Here is a 24,743-nt window from a genome sequence, read left to right on the forward strand (position 1 = left end):
AAAAGGCGTAAAATTAAAAGATAAATGAAATTAAAACATACCAGGTCCATGGTTAGCATTTATAGTAGGTCCTTCGGGCTGTTGGGTTTTCGCCGGGTCGTTCAAATCCAATATGTCAACGATGTGAAAGGAGGATGACCTGCCCTGTGGTGGCATTTTAATAGAATCCAACAACCTGTAAAAAGGAAACAGCAATTAATAGACGCCAATAACAGTAAATTCAAGGGATGACGAGTTCAAACCAGAAGGGCTTGTTGACGCGCAATCAGGACTTGAAAGCTTTATTTGCGCTTTACAAGTGGTTGTACCAACACTCGAAACGATAGCGGTTCGGAAAGGAAGCTGTGCTTTGAATGAAGGTCCGGCGACTTATGTTATCACGTCAGCCTCAAGACGGAGAAAAAAGTTGGATACTTTAATATCCCAATTGTCTACCCGGCGGATGGGTATTTGTCATACAGTTGCAAAATGGCTCCCCACTAGTCACTGTCAATGGAAAAAAAAGCCCTCCCCTTGAAACGACTTACACCGTTTCTATTCAAACTTACAGACCTATCCCCCTCTCGCGATTGTGTTATGTAATGAGAGGGGGATGTTTTACTTCAATCCCTGCTTTTGTGTCTACAATAATTAATAATCCTAATGAATAACATTTCACAGAAAACGGCCATCATTATTTTGTGTAAAATGTGCAACGTCATATTCAAATATATTAAATTTCCAGATTCATTTTCCTATGATGAAACAGTTTAACACAATTTCAATATTGTCTACTACAGTCCATGGGAATTCAAGTTTCAACAGTACAAGCGGGAAATTTCAATATGAATTTTAACACGTAAAAACCTGTTGATATCTCTTATATTAAAAAGAGTAATGTGTTGGTTCCATATAGGAAGCGGGTAGGAATGCCATTCGTTAATAGAACCACACTTCAGCGAAACAACGGGTTCGTGACTACTTTATTAATACGTTTGAATCTTCTAATAATTATAGTCATATTATGTTATGTCTTAGTGTGATCTCACGAAGGTATTTATTAACGTAAATGAATAACTTGATAGTGCCGATGGTGATAAAATAACACGCATAATTTCTGCGTTAACTAATTAATAATAGTCTACACTAAAACTATTCGAGGTTCTTATTGTACCACCAACACATTCCTGTCATTAATAAAACAAATTTTTAAAACAGGGTATGCCTTCGTACACAATACACGTGAGTCAAATTCTTTACTTGAATGTATCTAAGAATGAAATACACAAATACACATTTTATAGTTTTAAAAACATATGTTTACGTGTAAAATTGCACCAGAAGCCTAGGCGCCTGAAGAGGACGAAAAAGACAAAGGTTCAAAGTCAAAGTTAAGTTTGGTAAGTTTTATTCACGACTTAAAAATTCAATGTATAAATTAACTAGGTCGGTCTTATTAATTTATACTTATTACTTTTTAATATAATAAGATAGTGTCGCTGTTGGGTTTTTGGGATTTTCAGTCAAAAAGTGACACCACTCGTTTCACTTACACTCATTTCACCGACGTTTCGGAGGATACACCTCCTTTCTCAAGGTACACTTTTTGACTGAAAATAAATAAAATAAAAAAAGCAGACACATTATAATTGAGCAATCATCATATTCATCGATAAGTAGATAACTCAACAATACGGACAAAATTAAAAACGGTTCTTATTGTAAACAAAATTATAAACATTATTATAAGAGCCTAAGCGTGAATATTGCGAAAGGACAGTCCAGCTCATTAAGGATAGCCAAACCAAAATGATCGGAAGGCAAATTCATAACGGCTCTGATCGGGGTAAAATTTCACATTTTAAATAATTTTGGTCTTGATCACGTTGTTTATTTTTAGTGAATAAAGCATAATAAAAATTCGATTTCTTTTTTGCTTAATTTTTTTTCTTCAATTTTAATTTACTTTTTATTATTAATTTATTCACATCGAGGGATTGGATAAGAAAATGATGAGCTCATAATGAATTACGCATTTCCACACCCAGCATTTGGATTTAAAAAAAAAATTAAAACCAAAGATTTCTTTTGGTAGAAAAAGATGTACTTTTTCAACAGAATACACAAAAATTTAGGCACGTTTCATATTTCTCAAATCTAAATTTGACACAACAATGGCAAATATGTTTCTTATAGAACAAATTAAAAATCACATTATATGACATTTATTTTAAATATAAGTTTTAATCAAAAATCAAATCTACACTTTCACCTAGTTTACCTATTATTCATGCTATATATTTTTTTCTAATTGCTAATAAATTATGAAATATTTAGAAAATGCTTAAATGCAAAATTCAATCGGAATGTAATTCAAAACTGATTTAAATATAAAATTAAGTGATTGTGATTTAAAATAAAGGTTATTATCCTGTCTTTAACATAAATGTGTAAACTGTTTTACTTAAAATTGAACAAAGTCATACATTTATTTTAAGAAGCTTGGGTGAAAAGATAAAATAACGATTTTTCTAAGTTAAAACGTTTTTGAAGTATAGTAACTTACGGAAAATTCGACAGGATTTAGGCTGACGTTGATAATAGATAGTTTGCTAAACGTGTGACCAGTCCAGTGCCTCAGGAGTGACTGAAGCGATTGACTCGGCTTCAAAAGGCAGGTATCTCGATTTTACCTGCACCGTGTGAAACCCGTCCGTGATGGTTGGAAAGGGGCTGGGATTAAGGGCGAGAAAAAGACACTTGATACTTTGGACGAATGTTATTGTCTATAACACGCACGGCACCTGACCACCTACGACTGGACAACCTAGGTGTGAGAGCCACTTGGAATAGTTTTAAATTCTGATTATTTTCAACCGGGTCAAGAAGTTCAAAATTTATGAAGAAGAGGTCACTGAAAATAACGGAACGATTCCCTATTATTACTTCAAACTGGAATACTAGATGAGATATTTTCCAGTAGAAACGTGTTTAAATACGTAAACCGTATTAATGAAATAAAAAGTGATAGTTAATAAAAGCCCATCCAAAAAATTACTTTTAAAATTCGCAACATACAAATTTATTTTGACTGTGATAAAATGTGCCCAATAGGTCAACATTTTAAATTTATTAATAAATTACTATTTCAACCAGCAAAATAAAGTTTTGAAATTTTTTAAATTCAATAAAAATTCAGACAAAATAGCTATATCTCTCAAACCCAACATATAACACATTTTTTGTTCCGAAACTGAGTTAGGTTTTCCTTCTTTCTTAGATCTTGTCTCTTTTCTTTTATTTAAAAAAATTTACTTGTTCATTTAAGTGTTTGTTATTTTCTATATATTTCTCATCATTCATTATTTCTCTCATTTATCAGATTGTTTATAAATTTATACTAACAACCAGTGCTATGCACAATAACTGTATTGATCTTATATTAATAATAATAATAATAATAACAATCATACGTAAAGAATCCGCGGTACTGAAATGTTGAGATTAGCAGGGAATACCTTGCCGGCGGTTGAGGGTTTTAAATTGCTAGATATCCCACCGTGGGCATTACCTACTTCCACAATTATCCAACATCTGGCCTTATTGAACAAAAGAGAAACACCTTCTCTATAATCAAGGCAGAATTCTTGCGAATTTTAAATAACTATCCCAATTATAAAGTTTTTTATACCGATGGGACTAAAAATGAAATTGGTGTAGGGTGTGGGATATTTGCTGATGAGTATAACCTCAGCTGGTCTCTATCGAATGAGGCGTATAGACAGCTGAACTTCATGCAATCAGAAGATCATTGAGCATTATAAAGGAATCGCCAGGAATTTGTAATGCCATTATTTGCTCTGATTCGAAAAGTAGTCTCGAAGAAATCAAAAATAATTTCTCGGTTGACCCTTACATCTTAGAAATACACAAATATCTCTATGAAATCAGAACACTCAACAAACATGTGGTATTTGTTTAGGTTCCTAGTGATGTCGGCATTTCTGGAAATGAAAAAAAGCTGATCAACAGGCAAGGAACGCCGTAAACCATCCACAAAGAACAGATCAATTTCCTCTCCCTCCAGATGATATAGTCGTTTATGTTAAAAACATTATCAAACGAAAGTGGGCGGCAAGATGGAATGTCTGTAGAGATAGTATGAAAGAAATTAAGCCAGTTGTACATAAATGGCCAACTGAGGAACTTGAGAGAAAAGAACTTGTGATTCTCTCTAGATTGCGAATAGGTCATATCAGGCTAATCCATAGTAGGCTTTTAATAGGCAACAACCTTCCAACTTGCCCTCGATGTATGCGAAGTGGAGAACGCATCATTTTGACAGTAAAACATAATATTTTGGTCGACTGTCCCACTTTACAACCCTTTAGGTAAAGACTCAACCTTTCGAGTGATTTACAGGAGTTACTGGGTCCCCAGTGTTTCTTTCGAAGAGCACTTTTCAGCATTCTCAAATTTATTGGAATTTATAATGAGATTTAGGCCTTTTCCCAAATTTTTATACCATTGAATGCCTGCTAATGTTTGAAAGAGAGTTGCAAGATTTCTTTTTTCAGAAGTTTTTGAGGCTGCCGGAGCGGAAAATGAAATGGAAGAAAATACAAATTGCGGAGTAATGAACTGCAATGCCTAAAATCGCAATTTAAATAATAAAAATAGCTCCCAAAAAAAAAAAAAGATAAAGAAAAAGAAGTGTTATAGTGTTTTGTTTCTTATTATTGTTATGTAGAATTAGTTTATGTATCATATTTGAATGGAAGAATAAAAGGATAAGGATGAGCTTATACTCATGCTGAGACTGTTGCTAGTCTGACTCTATTATTATTATTATTAGCCATACAAGCCTATGGGAAATATTTAAATTATGGAACAAAAATTCACAATTCTAATCAAAAAATAAACAGAAATAAATTTTATATGTAATTTAAAATGGGATTTTTGCATACATTTAGCCTCCCAAATTAAGAATTTTTAAAAAGAAAAAAAAGGAAAAATTAAAGCTTGGATGGCAATAGGATAAATTAGTTTACGAGTGAATGTTTGGAGTCAGAGTTTTATAGCACTCAGAAGAGATATAGCTAACCTAAGATAGAAGAGTGTAGAGATTAGTGACCGTTAATCGATAGTTATTCAGATATCGTGAGATACCCGACCGCATCTCACGATATCTGAATAACTAAGATAGAAGGTTTGGATGTTAGGGCGTGAAATGACCTTAACCGTTAAAACGCCCTTAAAAATTAATAATAATAATAATAATTATACGTAAACACATTAAAAAAACCACAATTGACAGAATATTAACTGTATATAACTGTAAAATCAGGAATAATGAAAATTTGAAATAAATAAAAACACTTAGGTCCTTCGTCAAGCTTCACAATTGAAATGGAGAGTGTTGATTTCTTAGAGCGAAACTCGTAAATTAAGTATGGATTAAGCCAGTTTTTAATATTGTAAGTATTTGTATGTATGTTTATGTTTGTTAACAGTGTCACCGAAAAATTTACTTACAGTTTCAATCGAATTCAACCTAAGCATTTAAACGGTTAATGATTAAATATATATGAAATATTTTATTTGCGTTTTGAGTGAAAATGAATAAAGTATTTCTCGGGTTATCTTATTTGACGCGACGGTATATTTTGTTTTATTGTATACGGTTTATGTTTAAATTAACCGTAATAGAAGCTACTGCTCAATTGAATTTGTCCAGTTTACTTGAAAATTATGCACGTCTCAAAAGTAGTCAGTACCTATCTATGTTTCTAAAGCAACCCGCTTTCATTTATATTCCCCTTGTATATTTAATTTAACCTCGTAATCCAGTCCAGAATATTTTCCCCAGCTTTGTATATATACATAAAAGTATCAGGAATAATAGCTAATAATTAACATTCGCAATTTAAAGGAATCTTTGCCCAATGGCATGCAATTTCGTGGTGTGAATTTTGTTTCCCCAATTTGAATAAACGCTATGAAAGTATGATTAGGGATGGTTATATGTTATATGGTGTGATGGTATGTGTTATATGTTGAACTAACACCTGGTTAATTGGCAATACCGAAATGCGTTTGAGTAAAAAAAAAAAAAAATCCGTGAGTTTAGACGGACCCAATAACTGACATAACGCCAACATGTATTCATCGACTCACAGACCAACACCCATCATCAACTTTATGTGTTATACTCAATTAATCAATCTACATGTAATGTTGTACTTTATTTTACCGACTATTCTAAAAGTGTATCCAGTACATAAGTTAAAAAGTTTGTTTAATAAATAATTATATATGATTTAAATATTTTAAAGAATGTGTTTTATGATTATTCGGAAATCGTGAGTTGCGGTCTGATGTGACGTAGGTTTTAGAAAAACATTTTCACCAGACCGCATCTCAGGATTTCCGAATAATCATCGACTAACGGCCACTAATCACCACACAAATGTGTTATATATTTATTGTAAAATTCTGTATCTTATTTAAATTATTTTAAGTTGAAAAAAAGATTTGAGTTGGCGCGTTTTGCTAAAGAGGTATTTTGACGAAGCGTGTCGCCGTTTTGAAAAGTTGACTCTTGTATCCTGTCTGATGTTAGGAACGCATTCAGGGTATTTTACGGCAAGTTATCTGTTTGCCTCCTGGAGGAACAGGTAGGTTTAGGTGTACGGACCCTGGGAGGAAGTAACCTGAAAAGAGCCCGGATGGACTTTTGTCCTCTCGACTCCCATTCATCGGCGAGACCGACAATCTCACGTACTCCAAGACCCATTGACGGTCAGCTTCCATTGTCAAGTCGTTTCTGACCTCAGAATTACCCCAAAGAACGTCACCCGTATAACTAGGTTAATGATATACGGCCTGCTGAGGATTTTTTTCGTGCGAAAATAAATCTTGGACGGTCGGAAAAACGGCCAGCTATCTTAAATCAATTGAGTTAATGCCTGGAGGGCAGGCGGCTAATGGTGTTAGATGGAGTTATTAAGTATGGTTTCCTGGCTGGACTCTAGCGGCCTTCAGCTCGTTTCCTTTTCCCTTTGATGAATGACCTGCTCTAATGTCTCCTCCGGAGACAAATCTCTCCGCCGTTTATTGTCCGAGTCTCCGGCGATATTACTTCTGAATTTATCTCCGACTGTCCCTAACCGAAGTTGCTTCCTGCAAAGAGCACTTCAAAAAATGCGACTTGAATTAAGTAAGCGACTACACGAAAACGTTGAAAAAACGGAAAAAATCATTTGATTGAGTTTCATAGAAAAAGTTTAATTCCTGCAAAAGTCTAATTAGGAATGTAGTCATTTTGGTTGTAGATCTGTATTAATATAAACATAATTACAAAAAAAACTAACGTGTACTACAAGATAACGCAAATATTCAGTATCTATATCATATGTCTGACAATATTATTATTATTATTATTATTATATCGCATATATTATAAAAGCAAAAGTTTAGTGACTTACGTCCCAACCTCCGGACTTATCTACGCGATCCGGCCCCTGACGCTAAAATGCAATAAAAACATAATTAAAAGAAAGTGTCAGCGTCGGTTGTCCGGATCGGCAGAGAAGCTCTCACGTATGAAGAGCACGGTCGACCTAAGTCAAAGAAGAAGTGACTTCCTCACCCGATTACGGATAGGCCATGCCAGGTTGACACAAGGACACTATTGGATCAAAGACCGCGTAAATGTCGGTATGTAGAGAAAGGTAGCTCGATATGTCCCACCTAATTGACGAGTGCAACTCCTTGGCTCCAAATAGAGAGCGTGTAGGAATGCCACCCGATAAAAGAATTGTGCTTGAAAAGGCAGCGAATATATGAGACCCATTGTCCCAATTCTTGGAGGAAACAGGTGATTTGTGTACCTAATGTGTGTTGAGAGTTAGTGTATTTATTGGCGTGAATGTGTAGAATGAGAGGGCCGATGGCGGAATATTCAGTATCCGCATGACCCTCAATTGAAATAAAGGGTGATGGGGAATATCGAGTACTTCAGTACCCTAAAAGAGTGAGTGGTATAAAAAAAAGTAAGAATGTATTTAAAATTGAATGAAAGTGTGAATGGATTTACGAACCGATTTCTTTGTGGCCGAAATGACGTGAAAATAAATGAAAAGGTGGGCTTAGATTGGCGAACTGCGAAAAATTGTCGTCATGAGGGCAGATCTAATATAAATCTGTAATCAGTAATTGTTTAGTAATTTCAAAGAAATCTCATTTCTACGAAGGTTTAATTTCAAATACGGTAATTTTTTGTGTTTACCAGTATTGAACAGTTCACTATTAATATTGTATCACTTTCTTAATTCAAGGATTATAAAAATTCCATCCGTCAAAATAAATATAGAAAGAGCAATCACGCTTAAACATAGTAATTTCAAATTATTAGTGACTAAGATAGAAATTTTGTTTTTACGAAGGTTTGATAATACATACTGATAATATATAGTGATTCCGGGCCAGGGTAATATATTAAGCAAATATATATTTTGTATATAATATTTTCCAAGACAATCAAAATGTTAGGTATATAACCGTATAGCTCGCGTTAGTATTATTACGGCGCCAATGTATTACAAGTAACATTGTATTTATTCACGTACTATCGAAAAATTTTCAGAAGTCAAAATAACGTAAAATCGAACATTAGCGTTAACAATTGCAATCTTTGAGCGACTACGCAAAAATATAATCATTTAGAGTCTAGATTTCAATAAAAATAAGATACAATTCTATACAGTCCTTTCCTATTATCCAAAACAGCATTTATCGACTGAGTTATAAAATTGAATTTTATGTAAGTTTTCTATTAAATTTAACCTAAGCTGATTTGGTACAGTATTTTACACGCAAAGCAAATAAGTTAGTTTCTTTAAGGAACTATTTATTTGTTTTTACTCTTCATTTTATTCTGTGTTCTGTAATTCTACACAAGAACGGTTCAAGATTGTTATTTACATAAAATGTAACCGATGGAAAACATTAAACAGAAAACTTTAGGTTACAGTGTTTTTTAATTGTTGTGAAACTATTATTGGAAAAATTGAATTCAGTTATAAAATATTCACACAATAAATTATAATATAGTAACCCGATATTACGAACTAAAAGTAAAATTAAAAACTATAAGCATTCTGAGGTTAAAATGGATAACCTATAATTTTGTTTTCTTTAATGCAGATAGCTAACAAAAATGCCGGGCGTATTGTATCGTATATAATTAAATAATAGAAACAAGGACCTAAACTTTGGAAAAGATTGGATTTTTTATCAATTATAAATAATGAGCTGCCCACAATTTGTTATATATCCAACCGTATTCCAAATAGTTCGTTTTTTAAAATATCCCAAATGGTTTATCATTAGGATAGAAAATTTCACGCAGGGTGAAAACGTCCCCGATCTCTAAAAATTGTTCAAGTGTAGTACTCAAAATAATTTTAAACAATCTAAAGAAGTGATATTATCATATGATGGGGGTATATACGTATTCCGAGACCACTGCTTGCTGGAACTCGGAACATACTCATGTATGTACGTATAAGCAAAAATTAGAACAAAGAAAAAGGTTGTGATGTACAGTAAATACATCATCACATGATGAATCAACAACCAAATAAAAGGAGAAGGAGTTTTATCGTAAAAGTGATATTTAGATAATTGGAAACATTCTCGTATTAAAATGAATGTGATTTGAAAATTGAGTGTGTGTGTGTGTGTGTGTGTGTGTGTGTGTGTGTGTGTGTGTGTGTGTGTGTGTGTGAGTTTGATATTAGGCTTTACTTCGTACTTCTAGAAAGGCTACCACATTGAAATGTGTAATGGAATATTAATTGCAATTTTCAAATATTATAGTTAGAAAATATAGTCAGATATAGTTTTTTATGTATTTTATCTTGTAGCAGAAGTGTTTTTACGATTATTAGAAACTATGCAATCTAAAAATAGTTGTATATAATTTCAGTGTCAATGCATAATCACAATTCGTTTAAATGATTTAAATTATTTCACATATAAAACAAATCAAAGAAATATTGTCAGTTTGTACGGTGAAAGATTGTTTTTTTTCCTTCCTTACCTTTATATTAAATGTTTATAAACATAAAACGAATTTTTTACATTATTTTATTGCAAAATCATGAAAAGTCTAGAGAGAAAAATTATGTGTGCAATAGTAAATTTGAATACTAAGCATCTTCTTAAACGAAGTATGAACTATACACGTTTTTGTAGAAAATTGATTTTTATTATTAAAAATAGTGACTACATATTGAACAGTAAAATGTACTATATATTTAATAAATAAAATTTTTAAGACAAACAATCATAGTTAAATGTAACAAATGTTATAAGAGACCAACTTTTCATTTTTCCATAACAGTGATAATCACAAAACCAAAATATGAATTTAAATTTTGTGAAAACAGACTTTCCTAATTTTAGCACTGAACAAATAATATATTTATGCATATACAAAAATAATATATTTATGCATATACAATACTAGTGTACTTTTTAATAAGAATAACCGAATGATGAAATTTATTATATATTAAATATATAATATTTTCAAAATTTTTAAAGAAATGTAGTTACATGTAATAAATGATATGGGATTGATAAACGTTACTTATTGATTTGCGCTTTTAATTAAATCCACCCTCATTTATTTGATAATTATTCGGAAATCGTGAGATGCGGTCTGGTGTAATGTAGGTTTCAGAAAAACATTTTCTTTATCGTGCCAACGTTTCGATCTTTATTGAGATCACCTTCTTCACTAATCACCACACATTTATTTGATAATTACATTTGAGCATTTAAGGTAATAAGGAGTGTTTTCGATCATAATAAATGATATAGAATAACAGTGATAATTACAAAACCGCAATATGTATGTAAATTACGTGAAAACAGACTTTCCTAATTGTAGCATTGAATTAATAATATATTTATGTAAATACAAACGGTATGACCTGTTATACTTTTTAATAAGAATAACCGATTGCTGAAATTTATTATATATATNTATATAAATCTAAAATATTTTCGAAATTTTTAGTCAAATGTAGTAGATAGTACGTATACATGATAGTGAATTCTTTCGATCATATCAAATGATATAGACTAATAGTGATAATCTCAAAGCCAAAGAGGCGATATGCATGTAAAAACAACCTAAAGGATTTTCTTAATACATAGCAGTACGGTACAAAGTATGTATATTTTTATGCAAATAGTATGGTAATAGTAGAACTAGTGCACTATTAAATAAATAAATAAATAAAGTATTAAGGGATGAGGATATTTAATTACAATGTCCACATTTCCAGGAAAATATCTCCTTCATCACTACTATGAATACTACTATATTTTACTGAATTAAAAGGGTAACGTTTATTTACAAATGTGAATTTGGTTTTAATAAGTTCAGATAAATTAAAAGTTTACATTTTATTAAACCAGATCTACGAGGAGTTATAGAATGTAATAAAGTATATATCAAAACTTTCATGCAAACAAAATTTATTTTATTAAACGATGCGAAACTTTATTTTTTGGTTCTTATTCGTTAATTAAATGTAATGATGTGTTTTTGAGCACTTGAAATAATAAAAACAATGATATTCTTAAAACCAAAGATGGCATATTATGTATAATATCTAAAAACATCTTGAAGTAACTTTAATTTGAACTTTTTCTTATTGTATTTATTACGTAAAAATTTCTCTTTAGACAAAATCTTATGTACTTTCGTACTGTGTGCGTCAACACGTAAGTATTTGGCAAATTTTCGCGATAAGCCTATCGTTTGATGTAAGCAGTTTTACCTCGGCAAAGCAGACCAGTGTGGAAGGAGAGCAGGATGACACCAAGGAGGCACAATCGCCGGACACCAAGCAAGTAGAGCAGGAGGCAAAGTCTGCGGGTGCCTTCTCGGCGGCGGCGTCGATTCTTTCGATGGCGAATTCGGAGGCGGCGGCGACCCCATCACACAGCTAAGAGCATACCGTCAACGGTAGAAGTTAGAGAGGGTACTCGAAGTCCTGGAGATTCTCGATGTCTATCCCACTCGAAAAACGGGGGTTGATCCAAAAGTGTGGAGGGGTAAATTGCCGTCCAACCAGAGTACGGACTACCCCTCGAGTGTACCCGCCCTCTCGACTCGAGGGTGCGCACTACTAGACGAGTGTACATGTGTACCCCTCCAGCTCACTCGACCTCCTTCTCTTCTCTATTGTATCCGTTTTTATTAGCCGCCTACCTAAGGGTTTCTCCTTATGAACTCCGCTATAAGTATGTCGACATTAAGTGCCTCTCAAACCCGCCTCTATTAACCGATGCCTCTGATTAAACAACGCCGAGGAATCGATAATCACTCGACACCCCTTTACCCTCCACTCGCGGGTTTCATGCGGTTGTTATATTTATATTATGCTACATGCCCTCTGTTCCCATTTTCGCTAACACTGTTTCATGTCTCGACTTTTATCCCTTACACGGCAACCATCTGTCTTGTTTTACTGCCCCTGAGTTCACTAAATTAAGAAAAAATATATTGTGACCGTGTTGAAATCTGTGGACTGATGACTCTATACTTTGGTTTTTCCAGGTATTTGGTTTGATTCTCTATTACCAATTTTAACAAAATCTCTTACAATTAACCGCCGAACGAAATGCAGAAACGCTCTGACAGATTAAAGACCAGAATGAATGAACATGACAAAGAAACATGCCAACTTTCACCGTTTAAAACAAACAATAAAACGCTCAAATTGTCCTCAGATCAATAAATATAATGTGTGTTTTTTAGCGGCCGGTTGTTTAATAATTTGTTGGATTCATAAGGATCAGTAAAGAATGAGGTAGCTTAGCAAAACTCCTTTTTCATTTTTTGCAGCGTTTCGACCTTTAGTCGGGTCATCTTCAGGGCTTGGTGAATTACATAGCATATGTTGATAGGAAGAGTTACAATACATATGTAAATATAAACTTTGAACAAAGTGATTATTTGGAAAACGTGAGATGCGGTCTTGTGTGATGTAGGTTTAGAATAACGTTTTCTTTAACGTGCTACGTTTCGAACTTTAGTTAGATCATCTTCAGGGACCAAAATGTGTATTTCCTGTGTAGATATGTCACGGTTGTAGTCGTGTGTAAATATTATAATTACCCATCATTTTATTGTTTATGAATATTCTAATCATTAAGCGAAAGTAAAACGATTCTCTTGTTTTACTGTTAAATTAAACCAGTTGTGCTTCAAATCATTTTCCATAAAATTCCGTATATATATGAAGACAAAAGTGAGTGCAACTGAACCCATCATTATAATTTTTTCTTCCAGTTTCTATTGATTGACAAATGAAGTCCAAAGTAGCCGTAGTTTATCGGATATTATACAAATATTTGTAGATTACCTATTATATCAAATCCTTTATCAAAAATGGTAATCGGAAAGGCTTGTTTGGCCAAATTGTTAGTCTATTAGGAAACGTACAATTTGAGAAAATTGATTTGAGCAGGGCTAGTACGCTAAGATATAATTTTTCCATCTACAATATTTATAAATTCGTCGTAAAAATTTGTAATTGATTTAAGATATCGACAATTTATTTCAAAGCTTGAGTGTAATTCCATTTAAAAAAAAGAGTTGCGTTTAAATGCTAAATTAATTTTTCACTATAGCAGTTCTGAAAAAAATGGATTTTTGTGTAGATGGTTAAATATGTTTATTTATAAAACTACGTATTCAAAATTATCAACATTGGTTGTTTGTCATGTTAAACGTTAAAACAGAGTAGGTATAATTAAAAATATATACAGATTAAACTGCATCAAACGTGAGAATAGGAACGAATGACTAAATAACCTGCTACTATGTTGATTTAAAAATTAAGAAATTTGAAAAGTTAATATGATGCAATAAACCAGAATTAGACAGAATTTCTAGTTAAATAATGTATAAAATTGTCACAATAATTTAACCGATTTATTGGTTTAAGACATAAACAAAAATATTTTTAAAATGTCTTGTGTCTTGTTTAATTTTAAAATACTCAATGAATTTAAATACAAATTGTTTCCTCTATTATAGCTGTTATATTTGCATACATAATTTCTCTATGATTCATCTTTCTCTAAACATTAATTTAAATGTGATTTGATATTGTATTTTGGTTTTTGATCATTTTGGTTTGCCTATTCTCACTGTCTTGCTCTTTGTTAGAATAAAACATTTATGATTTAAACTTAGTTCGAAAGTGATAATTAGATCAGTTAATTTGATCAACTTCTAAGTTACTTCAAGAAATAGAGAAGGTTTGAAGGACATTCAGGAATGGAACTCAAAGATAGGCAATTCACAAGAAGAAAAAAGTACGATAATAACAAAATCGTTTTAACTTAATATTGTCTTGTTGAAATGTGACAGATGCTATATTTTGCTTTGATAAACTATATTTATTCTATGTAAAAAAACACTCACGGACCCTTATATTTTTTTCGAAGCTAATGTGTTATTTTATTTTTAAAAATTATGTATTTAAGGACTATATATTTTACCAATGGCAGATCTTATATATCTGCTATTAGATACCGACAGTTATACTAGGCTGTCTAATCATTAAAAAGAATTTTAACAGATACATAATTTTAAGTTCGTTCCAAAAGACAGTTGCATCGGCCAGTTTGATTACCTGTTTAATTATTAGAAGAAATAAAGAAAATATGGAGGATTTTCGATCATGGAGTTCAAGAATAGCTTGAATAAAACTTACTACTTAATAAAAAAAATACAAAATGTACAGGGTTGCCTTAGGCCAGCTCTGACTATCAGACTAAATAATGGTTATTTATTTCAGTTACACAGAGAATTTCATGTTACAATAAAAACAATTATTATATATCAGTTCCAATTTCACCATGTCTGAAGTTTCTATAATGGTTAAGAAAAGAAAAATTTGGAAATCGATAAACAAAAATTTTTTTCAACTCAGTTTCAAACCCAATATTTTACAAAGCTAGAGTTTCATGGTAACGTCATTCCATTTTATAAAAATAATGTATTAAGGACTAAATATTTCTTAGAATCCAAACGTTGGATCGTCCATTTCCATTTCATAATTACACGAATAAGTAAATACGTTACAAAAACATAAATAAAAAATAAATAAAATAAAGTAAAAAATACAATAAGACAATAAAATTAATACAATAAATTATATAACTTAAAAGTACGTAAGGTATATAAAAAAACGCAAACCAGAAAGTTAGACTCCGTAAATAATTACTTAAAGCATCCATCCACAGTGATGAAATTTTCTTCAAAAACTACTGTAAAGAAACAGAAATAAATGCAAAAAATAGTCGACCTGAGCATAGATCCGTTTTAAATTCGAGTTGGTACATTTTTCAAATAAAGGCGATATCGTTATGATGTTTGTGGATTTGGACTACTTAAAATATTTTCCAGTGTATAACTGTTGATAGAAAGAGAATTTACTGAGGAAAAGGAAACTTTGAATGTTAAGAATAGGGCAGAATGAAGAGATGGGTGAGATCGTCATTCCTCTTGCAACAAATCGTACGAATATATTGAAATTCAGTTATATCACATCACAGAATGCAAAATGTTTAATATAAATCTTGACTTATTGACATCCATATATTTATATATTATATGTTGATAAATTGAATACTCTTTAGCCATACATATACCATATCGAGGTATTATATGCGTATTGTAGTTACTGTTTTAAATAGTAAGTAACAATGCCTTCGTATTTCGTTGGGTTTTCTTATTTTTTTCTTTATGTCTTCTTTGGAAACAACCTGTACAAATTTAATTTCCTTTTAACTAATGCCGGTAATAAAAATCCAAATAGTAATATTTAAGGTCAATTTGGATAAAGTTGAAAAGTGATTTTCGTAAGGTTTTTATATTTGGAATTATTGTTTGACATGCTTCATTTTTGTATATTACAAACGCCTACCCATAAAATTGTATTTTTAACATTATTATAATAAAGAAATATACTTGCGGCTATTTTAACAAATTGTTTATTCATCATCAGCTCTCTTTCTTTTTCTTTTCATAAAAAAGAAATACCTACGGTGTAAGAACGATTTCCGCTAATCTGGTAATAGGTTCGCCCCCACATATTGCCTGGTCGCACGCACCCTTCTCATACCTGCAAAATACATCCCCCCTTACATACTTTTACCGGCACCCTCATAAAGTACATCGCCTGTTTAGGCGTTATACGTTCTTTTTTTGACACAAAACAAACTGCTTTTGGTCTTCCCGCCAGTGGATAAATAGGCGGAGAAAGACTGTAAATAATACATTGTTTGATTTACGCCAATACCCTTGCCATTGCGATAGGGATCTTCGTGATTGTGATAACCTTACGAAGACGCGGCGTTTGTCTGATCCTATCTTTACAGTGTTGTAAAACCTGAGAGCCGGAATTGTTCGGAAGCTTTAATCTCGAGGATCTATAAACCATTGCCGTTTACTTTATATACTTTTTACTGCAGACAATGCATTTTTGAGACGCATTGACCCACACATACATCCGACACAATAACAAAAACTGTAAATTTTTGCCATAAAATTTATTTCTGTTAAAAATGCAATACTTATTAATTAGCCAAACATCTTTTTCCCATTTTTTAATTGAGGACGAAATTGGGACACCATGATAGGTAAATGAGCTAACGACAAAAGAAGATTCCTCCGAATATCAGTGTCTCTACAAAATTGAACAATATCTGAAATTAACATGGAGAAGAAGGTTGATGACACTTTTTCCCTTGAAAGAAACCTTTTGTAACTTTTATTTCTTCTCTCTTGGAATTCTGTACAATTGCGATGTTTGCAAGTGAATACGGTTTTTTTAACTAATCTTATGATTTTAAGGGTTACATTTAAGTTATATTTCGAAAAAGGAAGGCATGGCGGACAGAGTCAAAAGTTTTCTCAAAGTTGATAAATAAAATGAAAAACATAGATTTTTTTAAGTTTCAACTGGAGATTTATGACTGAAGTTAAGAAAAAGATTGCATCTGTACAATTGTTACCTCATGTTTTTTGAAAAGGTGTTTTTATTTAAACTATGACATGCTAAATCCTGTAAATCCTAATAGTGGAATATTGGAAGGTAATCCACAAGTATTCATTATGATTATTTTTACTTTTTCGTTTATATAATGTGATATATTATAGCAAAATGTTACCGTATTTATTACACTTTACAATTTGAAGATTGCAAATAAGAAAAAAAATGCAACACTACGTTAAAGCCGCTTAATTTTGCTAATTTCAAACGGTCTTCATAATTTACGAGGTGTTGCAATAATTACGAATGCCGTCCATCATTTACCACTTTGTTTATAGAAAGGTGGACGCTATTTATAAACAAATGAATTTAGCATGGAACAGTGAAAAGTTTCATGAGATTTATGTCTCACGGTTCATTCCGAAGCAATTCCAAGATCACGTAAAGCTGCTATTACAATAGATAGCCTGGCCCTGTGTATCAGAATACGAGTCGATACGGTCGAGAGCTCTCCTCGTAATGGCTGCCCTACTTCATACAAGAGTGCTCTCTTTTGTGATCGGATTAATATTCAACATGAGCACTTATCGGGAGCACTTTTCATGAACTGTGTTTACAATACTTGAAACGGCAGAGGATGATTTGTTTTTTCGTTGCACCCTATCGTTCAACACAAGCCTATACAAGGTATTGGGGATAAAAGATATGGTTTTTTAAAAGAAACAAAAAATGTGAAAATGCTGGCCAAAGGTAAGATATTAAAGGGATGGATGAATGTAGATCGTTGAAATTAAAAAAAAATATATATTTTCTATTGTATTTATTCACAAAATATGGAACTTTTAATTGAATTTATCACAATATACAGTTCGGAGAGCTAATTTTATGATCTTTCTATAAGCATAAGCAGATCTATTGGGTTGTCCGGAAAATAATGCAGGAAACAAAAAAAAAAGAAACTAGTTACTTTAAAGCAATGTTCTTTAATCAAAATAATTTCCCATACTCTCAATACATTTCTCCCAACGTGTTGGTAACTTATTAAATCCTANCATTCATACAAATGAGTAATCCTGTAAACGTAAACAGAATATTTTATATAGATTTTTTTTAATGAAAACTTAAAATCCTGCATTATTTTCCGGACAACCCGATACAATACTTCATATAGTTTTGCCAGTTCGTTTACCACATTCATAAACTTCTCCTGAACTCATCCTAACTTATCTTTCTACAAGAATTTTTAACATTGTACTAATATTAAATAAAAAATTCTGATGTCTTTTTAGAAAAGTGCAAGAGTATTTGAACAAGAGGACAAATACTATCACAGCAACTAAATAAAGTACACGATGCTGTTAAATTAAAAACTCTTCATTAAACCAATAATGCTTGATCTCTAAAATTGAAAATTGACTTAAAAATCAGTAATCTAAACTATCGATCAACCGATAAATTGGTTGCCCAACCTACATTTAGCTGAATTAATTTACAGAAGACATATCGCTTTTCTGTCGGGACGTAATAAAAATATTAAAATTAATATTTGTGATGGATTTAATTATTCAGTTAACTTAAAAATATCCACCTTTACAGCGTTACATGTCTGAAGAAAGAGCGAGAAACAAAAATTTATTTTTCATGCTATTATAAATTGTTTTATCTATTTAATATATAGATAAATTTGTTTATAATAGATAAATATTAGATTAATAATAATAGATTATAGATAAATATTTTAAATATATTTAAAACAATACTCAAAGATATAGCGTCTTTTAAAGGGAATCAGTTTTCAGAATCAGAATTAATTAAGCTAAACTGTTTGTAACGCGAACCTACTTGTATAAATACTATATCTTGTCAGTTTTACTAATTAATCGTTAATCTGTTATAATTTGTATTAGTTACTTCATTATAACAAGAAAAGTGTACAACTTAAAATGTGCCGTAAGTTAATTATTTGGAAAATATACATTAATTATAATAAAGCAAATGAAATAATGAAATTTCTACACGATCTACTGAGAAAAATGCTAGATTGCCTGGCCAAAAATTGTTTCAATCTCAAGTAACGAAATACTTTGCTTTGTTAACCTCGTTTTACACTTTCCCGCTGTATTTTTATTCAAGTTTAAAAAAAATTCGTTTAGTTGATCCAGAAAACTAAAACAACAACCTAGTTTAGAATTGGATTTTTGTTATAAAGTGCTAGACACTTTTACGTAAGATAAAGGAATAATTGAATAAACATAAATATTTTTAAAAAATATAAGATTCTAGTATTTAGTTATAAATTGTCAAACTCTGAAGACTATAAAAGTGATGTATGGTAAAAAGCTACAAAGCATAAGACGAAGCATTGGATGAATTAATATTTGGTATAACGTTCAAGATTATTTATTTATTGCTACAAGTTTATCCTTAGATTACTCCAATACCTACCACATTTTACTTTAAATTGTGTTTTTTACAAATTTAGAACTTTAAATTTAGAACTTAAGTGGTTAATAATCCTTCTGTTAACATCTTACGACCAATTCTTTGGTTTGGGTTTGTGTCTCTCCACTGCATAATCTAACCATCAACTCTCTCCCCCTCTCCCTCCCCTCATCACACTCACACACTCTCTCTCTCTCTCTCTCTCCATCTCAGGTTGTAAGAATGGTCAAATTAGAGCAAAATCTGCGACTAAAAATAAAACAGGAGATTTCAGCCTGTGGTCTGAGGGGTGATGATGCTGTAATTTCATGATCATCTTTAGTGGTCTGTGTGATTTCTATATTCCTGTATCTAATGACTGAAATCTCACTGACTGGCAATGTATATGCATGAAAACCAAATTTATGTAATCTGTTGGACTTTTGTAGGAAGAACTTTCCTTTTTTTCAACAAATAAGAAGTTTTTTCGGCACTTATCATTATTTAATTTTAATTTTGTCTAAAAATATACAAGAATCAGGTACCATCAAATCATAGAGACACGCAGAAAATGCAGAAACGCGCCTAAAAGACCAACCAGCAAGGATAAGAAGAAAAAAAAGATCGCCAAGGATCAAATAATAAATAAAACATTATTCTCTCACTCTCTCTCTCTCTCTCTCTCTCTCTCTCTCTCTCTCCCTCTCTCTCTATCTCTATCTCACCCTTTCTCTCATTCTCCCTCTTCTTTATTTACCTGTTTATTTCTGATTCTGATTGCGTTTCTATCTTTTTTTTTTTTTGACTGGGGCTTCCGAGATCTAGGTCATTTCAGTCCCCAACTAAGTCTATATTCTATACCCTTTCAAACACTACATTCATACAAATAAATACATTCATACACTTAAATACATTTTTACAGTACACCATTCCGTTTGGTCGGTGGAGTACTGATATTCCTCCACCGACTATACTTAAACTAATCTAGATTGGGGTCGATGGAGTACTTTTATAAATATTCCGCCATAGACCCCGAACACACACTCATACGCTCTCAAAGTTCGAGGGGCGATGATGACGTTATATTTCACCCTCACCTCTCGCCATTCACACTAATAAACACATGCACTCACACAAAACATATAGACACACAACACATAAGACACTATATACAATAAAAAAAACCCAATTTCCCCTAAAAAGCGGAACAGGGGACCCAGAAACTCGCTGCAGTGCTCGAGCACCATTTTCAGATTGGATAGCATGCCTACACGCTCCCTGTAAGGAGCCAAGGCATGATGCCTCTATTATGTGAGACACAACGAGCAACCTTTCTCTGCATAATCTACTCACCCTCTCTCTCTCTCTCTCTCTCTCTCTCTCTCTCTCTCTCTCTCCCTCTCCCTCTCCCTCTCCCTCTCCCTCCTTCCCTTTCTCTCTCTCTATCAATATATTTATCTATCTATCTGCCTATCTATCTATCTATCTCCAAACCTAGCTTCTTGTTATAATTATATTTATAAGTAAAGTATTCCCTTTCGACGATCATGTCTACAAAAGTTTTTTTTCGCAAACCTTAGTGTTCGTGATCTATTATTTGTGCATATTTAAAACAAAAAATGTAAACATAAATGGCATTGTTGTCAAACGAGAGATATAAACTTCTCAATCGACTATCTAAAATGCCCAGTAGCAAGCATAAACAATAAAACCATATGTTTGCCTTGGCCCTGTTCAAATGCCATAAAATCTCTTTATCCGCCGGCATTTTACGACCCGAATCGCTTTATCACAGAGAAAAATATGAGAAATTAAATTGGGGGGAAAAAGTAGAGTCCTAAACATCCGTTTCCTTTCTTATTTAACGGCATGTGTTAACAGCCAAGCCTTTCCGCGGCGATAAAACGAATTGAATACGAAAGCAAATAATGATTCATTTGGGTAGTTCTAAAAAATTGTGAAATTATCAGAATTTTTTATCGTAAACAGGTGTGTAACACAATGGGAAATTGATGGCTGATCGATCCTCTGACTTACAATATATTGCCTATTGAAGTTACAAAATGTTTCTATATTTCATAAAAAAAACAGTCAAATGTTATTTAATTTATGATGTTAATTAAATTTAATGGTAGTATCTATTCAATTTTTTGATATTGTGATTGCCCATCATTGTTTATTATTATTTTATACGGTAATGATGAGCCAATGGCTTTAATTATGTTAAGTATTGCCCAAGATGGATATCCGATTTCTGATACTACAATTTTTTGTGAAATTAATGTTGAGAAAATTTCCATAAGAAAGGAAATTACATTAATGATGGCTTCAAGCATTAGTCATTTTTACAAAAAATCAGTTCCAGGATTGAAAACGTCTTTCCTGTTTACGAAACGGCCGGATCTTTAGAAGACATTTCAACCCGTTTTCAAATGTTTGTACTGTCAGATTAAAAGGTCATTTTTATGAATGGAAATAGTGAATTGCTTCGGACCTTAAGGTGTCGCCGGGATACTAGTCACGATTCCTCAGTTGCCGGAAGGCAATTAGATAGAGTGAATGGGAGTTGGCGAAGAATGAACGCCTGTTTGTCCATTCAGGCCCAGTCATTACCTGGACCGCACACAGAGCTTATGAACTTTACGCGGCCGAAGATGAGAAATCCATTACAAAAGTTCCCGTCTTGGTTGAAGGCAACTCGGTGAGCCAGTAGTCGACTCCTTTTTACATTGTATTGACAAAACGAAAACAAAATTTTTAAAAAATATAGTGCTGATGACAGCTGTTTTAACAAAACCGATTTTCCTACCCCTATTATTGCTGTTTTATTTTTCCTTGATATTTATTTACTATTTACACCCTAATACTATTTATTATCAATTAATGTTAACAAATATCTCAATAATTTTTGATTTCTTTATAAATAAATGATCTTAATGGCTCAATATGAGTTATTTTCTGCCTTCCTTTTACATACCATAAACCTGAGGGTAGTACAGTCTAAATAGATTTAAACTTTTATTCAACAGTAAGAATTTCGATGAAGTATATTCCATAAATTAAACTCGGATAAAATTTGTTAAAAATGTTAAACCTTTGAACCAAATTTTTGTTATCGTATATTATATAGTATGTAGTACATAATAATTACTACAATTGGCTTTTACTTGGTATTGATTTACACAATATAATACATTTATTCGTGATGAAAGAAAACGAATTTAAAAGGATCTGTTGAACACTGAGTATATGTACTTGAATATAGTACAAGTGGGCCATTGAAGAAGGTGTTCAATCCTGTCAAGTCGTATATACTTCACATTTCTAGCAGTACGAGATGAAACCAGGCAAGTGTTTATATCACCGGCTTACGTATTCCGACAATAAAACGATTCAAATAATTTAAAGCGTGTTTTGGCAATAGTTAGTTGTTCGAACGACTGTTAATAAGTACGATCAATCGGCGGAGTTTACAGAGTGCTGGGTAGGAAATCGTTGAATTAAGAAACAAGTTGGGAACAACGAACCTTACAATTTTATTCTACAGAGTGTCTGATATATTTGCCAGATTAATGGCCATAATTCATAGGTTATTAAGAAAAAAGGAGTAGTCTACAAGATAAATTTTTATAATCAGCCTACTGGGTAAAAGCTCAAGAACGAAATAAGGATTATGCGAAGACAAGTTTTCAAAAGAAACGACGACTGATTGGCATTGGTTCTCAAGGGTCCTAGAGCAAATCTAACTTGTAATTAGAAGATAATCCATTAATTAATCCAAATCAGAATTCGTTACTATATTAGAAAGTTCATATCTATTGTTGACCGTTAAAATTATAAATAAAATAAATGATCGGTATAAAGGAAAGCAAGTTATATTCTTATGGGTAAGAGGCCACTGTTCATTGAAAGGAAATGAGAAAGTCGACGAATTGGCCAAGTCAGCTACAAAAAATCAAAGATAGAAAAAGTGTTGAAAATATCCCATTACGATGCCATCAATGTTATCAAAAGAAGACCGATCGCACAGTGGCAGAATAGATATAGAACATTAAGCACTGGACAATGGTATAAATCCATCTTTCCGAAAGTCGGATGCGTTCCTTGGTTCACCAAAGAAACGTTTGAAAGGCAAGTCATTGTTACAATAGGCAGACTACGATCAAACCACTGCATCTGTAATGCATACTTACCCATGATAGGAAAGAAAGACAGTGATCTGTGTACCGTACGCGATCTAATAAATAATGCGGAACATATAGTATGGCATTGCAGAAAATATGATGAAGAAAGGAAGACTATGTTCGGTGCGATAGACCAGTGCGAAATAGTTTAACCTTATAATTATAAATTCTTAATATATACAGAAGTCTTCGACGTTTATCGGGCTCTGGTCGATTTTGTCAAACGAACTCGTTGCAACTTATAAATAATTTATAACGAACAAATTATAAAAAACAATAACAAACATGGCTGAAGACAAAAGGTCAATGCCAAAAAAATCCATTGTTTCAGCGCGAAGAAGAATTGTTAGATTTCTCTTCGTGGTATGTAGTAATTTCAGATAATCCAGGCCAAACTTCGGTGTTTTGGTGTGGAAGATGTATGCAGTGCGGGTCCGTTAATAATAAAATAAGTAAATAATATTAAGTTTTGTTCCCACGGCATGTGGCTCAGGATAATCATGATGTTTAAGCCATCAATGAAAATGGCGAAGTACCTAAATGCGAATGAGACACCGAAAGAGCTTGGATCAGGAAGACCATCGACCAAACTACAAAAAATCTCACCGTTATATGGCAATCATCGATTATCGTGATTGTGATGATCTGATGTATCTTGATCGACTCGAACTTCTAGTCGTTCGAAATACTTGAATTGTGCAGACGTACCGAACGATCCACACAGGTTATATCAAATACTAGGTCACAACCATCAAGGCACTGGTTTTAAATATTATCAGTTGAAACATGATTCTGAATCGCTAAATTAAACTATACATGATGTAACTCCATCAGCCAAACAGTCCACAGTTTCTTAAAATGAACAATTTGTGCCCCCGAAAGTAAAATAGATGCCACTTTACAAGGCAAACAAGCCTTAACTCCATTGTGGAATGGGATAACTCACTTTCCAGCACTTTGTAACAGGACAGTGAAAGGTAATTTTCAGTTAAATATACGCTAGTTCATGGCGATTCAAGAATCTCCTTGTAGATTTGACAACGAAAATAAAATGCAACCAGGATAAAAC

General features: G+C 32.4%; 1 protein-coding gene across 6 annotated transcripts in view; it reads right to left on the reverse strand.

Annotated features, from left to right (window-relative positions):
* The window catches only part of LOC106671074 (homeobox protein Nkx-2.6-like), a 46,269-nt gene that overhangs the window by 8,197 nt on the left and 13,329 nt on the right, over nucleotides 1-24,743 (reverse strand). For 3 of the 6 annotated variants that reach the window (XM_024227339.1, XM_014401879.2, XM_014401880.2), the window contains exon 2: nucleotides 42-175. In XM_024227339.1, coding sequence (XP_024083107.1) covers nucleotides 42-175 — 134 coding nt within the window. Of the gene's footprint in view, nucleotides 1-41; nucleotides 176-2,545; nucleotides 2,629-11,837; nucleotides 12,018-24,743 lie in introns of those variants that run through there. The other 3 variants (XM_014401877.2, XM_014401878.2, XM_014401881.2) reach the window with 3 other exon arrangements.

This window comes from Cimex lectularius, unplaced genomic scaffold, assembly GCF_000648675.2.
Source record: "Cimex lectularius strain Harlan isolate CLEC.00 unplaced genomic scaffold, Clec_2.1 scaffold179, whole genome shotgun sequence".
In the NCBI taxonomy this organism is placed as follows: Eukaryota; Metazoa; Arthropoda; class Insecta; order Hemiptera; family Cimicidae; genus Cimex; species Cimex lectularius.